The 7,907-nt window shown below is 36.4% G+C and overlaps 2 protein-coding genes across 4 annotated transcripts in view; one reads left to right on the forward strand and one right to left on the reverse strand.

The window, feature by feature from the left end:
- Window positions 1-1,727, reverse strand: part of LOC109475478 (UDP-glucuronosyltransferase 2C1-like) — an 18,138-nt gene extending 16,411 nt beyond the window's left edge. For both annotated transcript variants that reach the window (XM_019776118.1, XM_019776100.1), the window contains exon 1: window positions 1,635-1,727. The gene's annotated coding sequence lies outside the window, so the exon portion shown is untranslated. The remainder of the gene's footprint in view (window positions 1-1,634) is intronic.
- Window positions 1,705-6,279, forward strand: LOC109475518 (flavin reductase (NADPH)-like). Of its 2 annotated transcripts, XM_019776162.1 has the most exons (8): window positions 1,719-1,760; window positions 2,196-2,255; window positions 2,471-2,574; window positions 2,957-3,038; window positions 3,457-3,573; window positions 4,219-4,386; window positions 5,012-5,093; window positions 5,416-6,279. In XM_019776162.1, exons 2-8 carry the CDS (start codon window positions 2,219-2,221, stop codon window positions 5,489-5,491), a joined length of 666 nt encoding a protein of 221 aa, XP_019631721.1. In that variant the 5' UTR covers window positions 1,719-1,760; window positions 2,196-2,218; the 3' UTR covers window positions 5,492-6,279. The 2 variants fall into 2 exon arrangements, with proteins under 2 accessions (XP_019631728.1, XP_019631721.1); XM_019776169.1 differs by lacking the exon at window positions 2,196-2,255 and having other exon boundaries at window positions 1,705-1,760.
- The last annotated feature ends 1,628 nt before the right edge of the window (window positions 6,280-7,907 follow it).

Consider the following 7,907-nt stretch of genomic DNA (forward strand, 5'->3'; position numbering starts at 1 on the left):
ATGTACCCCTCTCCCCGTTATATATAACACAACATAGGGAAAAATTAGGGAAAATAAACAAGTTCTGTAAGTAGTAAACACAGTTTTAAACTTTAAGTGAAAATGTGGGCCTTGCTAAATCTCTTGCTGGCAATGAACTTGTCAAACAACTATGAAATAACTATGTATATAACGCAATGTATATATTCATGTATGTATACATATACCTTTACAGATCACGTACCTTAAATACAAATACAACCTACTTTCTGTATTTGGACGGAACGTACATTGCCAAACACATTGTCAATTGCGAGTAGTGCCTTAATATCGTATTTCGTACTAGAATTAAACACAGCGTCAAACAATGTAAGAGCGGGGGGGAGGCAGGTCGTTAGCAACGTGTCGCAACGGGACAAATTGTTGGAAACACTGCTCAAACTTGAATCATGTTGTGATGGGAAAGCAAGGTCAGTTAACGGGCTCAACACTGCTTTCAGTCTAACTTGCACCTGCTCTTTTGCAGTCCTCTTGCCCTATGCTGCGCAAACCTTTGTAAAGCTGGAGTCACATTTAAAACAGGGCCTGCTCGGCATGTTCTCGGTTTGTTAAAAATACGTATTTATATAAGAGTTTGGACATAACTATGTTTAAAATGGAGGGACAGGCTTACGCTAGGGGTAGTATGCTTTTGTTTCAACTGGCACATAACCATGTTTAAGATGGGGGAAGAGGTTAACGCTGGGGGTACGACGCTTTGGTTTCAACTGGCACATAAACATGTTTAAGATGGGGGGAGAGGTTTGCGATGTTTTCACACGAAATTTGTTAGGTATGATAAAATCCCCTATGTCATGCACTTGTCGTGTATTTAAAATTCTCCTTTTGAAAGCAGCATCGCAGACATATTTACGTCAATTTAAGGTATCTTTTTAGAAACGATTTCGCACAAAAATAATGCCATCTGTGGAAGAATGTTTTGTGGGATAGGGTTAAGAATGAACCAACGTTTTATTTCATGATATGCAAATAAATCTTGCATCAACATAATCTATCTCTAACGATGTCAACCTTTAGCTAAATTACACATTGGGGACGGTGGTCATTTTGCCCATGATAAGAAATAATATTGTATTAAAATTTATGCATATTTGGTGGTTTCTTGCATAAGTTGTATATTTTGATGTTACTTGTCATAGATTACACATCTTACATGTAAGAAAAGTCTTCATTTAATATGCGATTTAAGTCCTCATTTACATTATTCGCATTTAAAAAGCACAATCCATTAGGACTTTTAATAGTTATTATGACCACAATTATGCGTTTACATACACATATAAGCACACACAGATACACAAACCGTATTCATTTCCTTCATTTTCATAATTTGGTAATAAGACGATGGAGAGCCCATCTTTCCTACACCAGGTATAACCTGCCCCATTAACTATTTACCACCCAAAAATTGCGACCACAGCAAACTTGTATTCAACACAAGATATCAAAGAGTAATGCAGCAATCCGACAGCAAGCACAGAATCAAATACCAGAATGCGTCTAATCAAACTTGATCATTCTCGTCACCACCACAGCAAATGCAACAAAAATATATCCAACACACCTTCTTTTACATAACAACATACAGTACTTACCCTCGCAGATAACCCATGACCTACTGGGGTAAGGTAAATATACACTTAGAGGTCATGTTTTCGGGTCATTGGCCGCCAATAGCACCACCCACAGACGCCTGGCCTGCAACAGTCGGGGGTAAATCGGTGAGGATTTTTCACATGGGGGAGGGGGGCGGCGCTGTCACATGTACTGTTTAAATCCTTTGTCCTAGCAAATATTTTTGCATGTCATTGATTTCGTCTTCTTTGTAGTTCCTTAGCTTGTCGTGTACGTTTTACCAGTGATTCTTGTCGCTATCCACCACCACTTATATAAGTTTTAAGGTCATGCTTTGTTCGTAAATATCAGCATGGTAAACAAAATCTTGTTTACAACCTTTGCTATGTTGTATGAGATCTTTGCTGTTTCACATGTCCACGGTGACAACTATTAACAGTTAACACAGCTCGTTTGTATGCTTCCATTTAACCATTTGGTACATTGGATGCCACCATTCACGGTACTAGTAAGAATTTAAACTATTAGCCTAAGGCAAAATGTCAAGGCTATTACAGACTAAGTGACTATACTCCCTACAGTGTTGGGTTGGCTTTCGTGGACTATGAAACTGGCAGTATTTGGAGCCAGTGGCTCTACAGGTAAGGGTTACTATCTCTCTCATTATCCTTAGAAATTTGTGTCAGTTGCAGTGAATTAAGATTCTTACATTAAAGCTAAACATAAATAAAACTTTCATAATTTTGCCGGTCACGAACCACTGTAGATGGATCATATTTAAAAAAAAAGTCCTTCTATTTACTAACCAGAAATACAATCTAGGCCTTACCCCGCTTTATGCCCGATATTCATATAGGTGTGGAGCTTGTAAAACAGGCACTAGCCCAAGGTCATGACGTCACTGCCCTGGTGAGAGACCCTGACAAGATGGCGGGACTGGTGCCAAATAAGGACCTCAAGGTTGGCTTCTTAGTGAATCTGTTTTTGTCACGGATATCAGGACAAAAAGTGGTTTAAGTTAGTCAGTTAGTTTAGACAACTATTTTTAAACTGTAACCTTTCGTTATATGTTATATATTTTGTTTATATATTTTTTTATATATTTTGTTTAGCATATTTTGTTTATAGACATTGATATGCAAATTCAGTTCCATTATTATTATTATTTACATCACTTGTCATATGTATTTGATTAGTCTGTTGTTGACATCTTGAAGAGGTGATAGTCACCTGTTACGTCAACCCTTCCACAAATGTGGTAAATCTTCATTAAAAAACTAACTACAATGACGTATGTAGTTAACAATGTTTGCAAGCATTTGTTTCTGTATATTTTTCACAGATTGAGAAGATAGACCTTTCCTCTGCTGATACTGTAGAACCTCATCTGCAGGAGAAAGATGCCGTCATTTCCTGCCTTGGAAGTATGTAAACATGCCATCAAATTTCATTACTTATCTATTTTGTAAATTAGAAATATTAAAAAAGGGTTTTTTGAGGCTTGAATGTTTAAAAACATGACGATAAATGTCTGAGGTGTGTGCGTCTGTTTGTGCCTGTGTATGTGTTTGTACCTATGCATGTCCGTTCCTCTTTGTGTGTGTGTATGTGTGTGTTTGTGTGTGTGTGTGTATATGTGTGTTTGTGTGTGTGTGTGTGTGTGTGTGTGTGTGTATGTGTGTGTGTGAGTCCTGTAAAGTAGACTGTAACTGTCATTAATATTTACTGTATTATCGCATTTAATATTAGTGTTGGTAAAATAGCGGAGTAAGTTAAGTCACAGTATCACATGGTGTTGTGCAAGTGGATCGCACATTACAGTTACTGTTCTCTATTTTGTAGGTTATGCCCTGTTTGGATCCGTCACGCTTTATACAGACTCCATGGAGGTCATTGTCACTGCTATGAGGAAGAACAACGTCAAACGTCTGGTCTGTATAACATCTTGGTACACCACAGGTAAGTCAATTTTATATACAACTTTTTCTTCAATCATTGTTGACATCAACATAACTACGTGGATATCAGTTCCTTGTCTCATTGTATGAAAACCGTTATAATATGCAGAATATATACCACAAATTACAACACAAATAATATTATCTATATAATTTGAAGAGCAAAAATTGTGTTTTAATGTATTGATCCATTGATGTTTACCCCTTTTATAACCTAGTTTAAAATATCTTGTAAATGTAATTATTTAATATAGCTTAAACCATACAATCTAGTCAATTTAATATGTCAATACTAGACTAGAGTAGATGGGGATGTGTTGGTTGACAGTAGGTTTGTACAATTTGAAACAAAATCTCTGTAGCAAAGTGAAACATTTTCGTTTACATCCCAATATCCATACAGCCGTAATTTTTCCAACATCCTCTAACTTTGACGTACCCTCTTTTGAAATATTTGGAACATGTGCGTCAAAACACAATCCATCACTGTTTTACTTGATAGCAAAGTAATTTAGAAAAATCTAAGTCCCTTGCAACGGTCCACACAAAAAAGCTAAGGTCGATAGTTTTTTTGAAGGGTCGGTCGGGGAGCAGGAAACACAACAATTTTCCTTAGGCCGAAATGCCTTTATCTTTCTTTAAACAGATACTCCATTAGATCCGGCACCTTTCCTTATCCGCTGGGTTATCAATCCGTTGTTCCTGGGACGGGTTCTGACAAACATGGCGCAGATGGAAGAGTTTCTTCAGGGATGTGAAGACATTGACTTTACCGTTGTCAGACCGCCAATGTTAACAACGGGATCAGTCACAGGTATGATCTGTATGTTTTGTGTTTTTTTTTTCTTAAGTTTTTTCTCTGACCAATATTTCAGAAAACAAGGAGGTAAGATCTAAGCTAATGAATAGAAAAGAACAACTTGATAAAATGTTCCGATTGCCCGATTCCATGGGTGCTTTTATCATATTTTTCAGATATAAACATAGAAATCGGTTAATAATGACTCACTATATTTACTTAAACTTAACTAGTAGCGACGGCCAGTTTTTTTTTTTTTTTTTTTACTTCTTGGACACAAGTTTTGCGGGGGTTTAGTAGGATTCGGTATCTTTTTACAAGCAGCAACGATTGGAGTTTAGTGGGCGAAGATGGGTTTCAGTTGATTGACAGGTTTTCGACCTAGTGTACAAACTGGTTAGATGTGGTATGACGTCTGCGTAATTGTCGTGTAAAACACAAACTCGTTCTATTACCGGAGAAATTACGACATGCTATTGTGAGTAATTCTTTTAATGATGTTATTCAATTTAATACCATATATTAAAATTACAGTCATAAAAGAATAAAAACACTCTCAAATCTCTAATGTCTTGTTTACTTAAACTGAATTGTTGTGACCTGCATGTATTTTGTTTTTTTTTTTCTTGTTTTTTTTCAGACATGGAATTCAACACTGAAGAAGGGCAACAGGTGCATGATAGAGGTGGGATGAGAGGGATGCGACATGCAGATGTGGCCCGGTGTGTTTAAAATTTACTTAATAATAAAATATGATATGAGGGCTCTTTAAAGTTTGCCCTGAACCGCCTTTAAGCACATGAAGTCCTTATGCCATCAATGACAACATAAATAAGTTTTATTCAATAGATTAAAAAAATACAAAGTGCACACAAGTTTGATGTTAAGGACACCAAACATTATAAACCATACTTTATTTTCCCTAGAGCTCGCTGCCATTGAACACAGTAGAGCATCCTCACTAGGTAGCTTTAGGCAATATCAATTTTACACAAAAATTCAATCTTTTGAATGTGCGGAAATTTACTTCTTTTTTCACCATAGATTTATGCTGTCCATCTTATCATCTGAGGAATGGATGAGGAAATGTGTGGCTGTCATTGCTGTTCCTAGGAAGTAGTGGTCAGCAATAGTCACAATCTTTAATCAAGTAGTAGCAGTATTAGACTGGTTTATTAGATCTTCGCACAAGACATACATGCCTCCTGACGTCCGTGGAGGGCTGAATTATGAGGCTATTTACAGAGGTGTCAGTCTAAAAATGATTATACATTTACAGTTATGACCATTACAATACAATGTTAAAATTTGCTTGATCTAATTTATTCTCGGAATCACACATACACACACAAAAACAAAAATTATTGAATGATTTTGGTAATGGGAAATATTCATATCACATAGATACATATGTATTTAACAGCTGTGTATGTATATCTTTTTATTGCACTAACTTTAAAGTTACAGTAACATAACATTGCCCCTTATCATACAGTAAACATAACAAATCATAGAACAACATCTAATTTTACTTTTCTGATAATTTCAACACATCGGTGCATCTACTGTAAAATCATTATGGTATATAGTACTAAGGACAAGGTCGGTTGTGTTCCGACTATTTATTTTTCCATCTTTTCGCTTTACTTTCTAGCTCCATCAAACAGACTTTGGACAACATTTGAAATCCAAATATATTTAGGAGCTGTTTCAATAAATTGTACATCATTAATTTGCAGTGATTATGCTTTAGAAAGATAATTTGAATCTCAAAAATCAGGTTCTGGTAAGTAGGCAAATGAAAATAAATTAATAAATTTTTAGCAATTTAGCTAAGTTGGTAGGATTTGACATAAACCTCAATGATCTCTCTGATGATGTTTATTTTATTTATCCCTTAGAGGTTCTGTATCACTATCATATCCAAATAACTTAAAATTTTTACTTTCTGTTCAATCATTTATAACGGAAACTAAAAGATTTGAGTAGTTCTTTCCTATCAATTTTGTAAGTTTTGCCTGGAGTATTTTACACATTGTAACCTTATTTATTCTATTCTGTTATTATTAAGCTTTGCATTTTGTTTTTGCATTTGCTTTTGTAGTTTTGTAATGTTAGATGGGGACATGAACATATTAAGCTTCGGCTTGAGTGTGTCGTCATCCTGTCCACTTTGCTTCTAAATGTTTTAATAAAGAAAAAATAAGTAAATTATTGCCTTCATAATTTATATTCACTAATTGGTGATAAAATAATGATATAAGGGATGAAAATGACACTTTTACTTAGTTGGTTCCAATTACATAACTATAACGGGGTTCTAAACATCTAGCACTATGCACATGAGGAGAAATAGCCTCAAAAAGCAATAATTTTTCCCTCGTAAACAACTGTAACTTAAAGAAAGCTATTTCTACTGGGAATCATAGTGAGTAAAGTGGCTTGCACTGGTGTGTGCACAGCACCTAAAACTTACACTGCACCAACTTGCACAATCATACACATGGCATTTCAAGCCCTTTTGTTTCCATAACTGTTGATCTGAATTGGACAATAATAGACATTCCATGTTCTTATGTCATGCCCCGACACATTGTATATATAGGCCAATACATTTATAATGCCATGCAAAAAAAAATCTTAGAATAGCTGTATAAGCTAAGTAGAATCATTGTATACTTTGTCAAGTACATGTATATAGTGTAGCGTATCTTAGCATTTATATGTAGAATTGTAACATTCCTGGCAAGTAATTTAATCGACACTTTAGTAGTCTTACAACATGTTTTGTATAGGTACAAACTACTCACTGTTCCCTTCCTCACACAAGTATAGTTTGGCGTAATGTAGACCGTACGTACAGAGTTGAAATATTTTCTAGCCAGTAGTTATCTACAACATTTTTCAGACACAGTAACCGTTGACCATATTTGTAGTATTATGATAGTTCCATACCAACTAGTAACTTCATTATTTGCCATACATTGTACCCGTGACAATCGTTGTACAATAAACTTTGGCTTTGTCTTTGAAACAATGCTAAGTTAGACTGACTAAAGAATCGGGCCTGACCATGGTTCTGAATAAGGCACAGTTCTGGATACAAGCCCTGCTATGGCTCTTGTTTAGGCACAGTGTCCATCGGATCTTTTCCGTACAGTGCTGAGGGTCTGCTTCTGATATCCCGGGGCTGCCCTTCGGCTGGGCTGTACAGGGCATGAGATGGGCCATGTTCTCCAGAACCGATTGGCGGCAATCCATAGATCCTGCTCGCTGTTGGAATCACATCTTCTTCCCCTGCATTGTAAGGACCTTTGCCGAGACTTGTCGACGGTTTGCCATGTTCTGCTTTTTCATCCAGATACTCAGGCTCTATGTCGACGTCATCTTTTTCCAGTGGCTGGGCTTCTGATTGTCCGACGGGTGTTGACTGTTGGTCAGTGTTGTTTTTCAGTGGTGCAGAATCTACCTCTGCATCTCGTGGGGCGTCGGGACCACCTACGGCATACAGGGGGATCTGAATCTTGTCGTTTTGT

This window comes from Branchiostoma belcheri, unplaced genomic scaffold (assembly GCF_001625305.1).
Source record: "Branchiostoma belcheri isolate BF01 breed outbred unplaced genomic scaffold, Haploidv18h27 scaffold103, whole genome shotgun sequence".
In the NCBI taxonomy this organism is placed as follows: domain Eukaryota; kingdom Metazoa; phylum Chordata; class Leptocardii; order Amphioxiformes; family Branchiostomatidae; genus Branchiostoma; species Branchiostoma belcheri.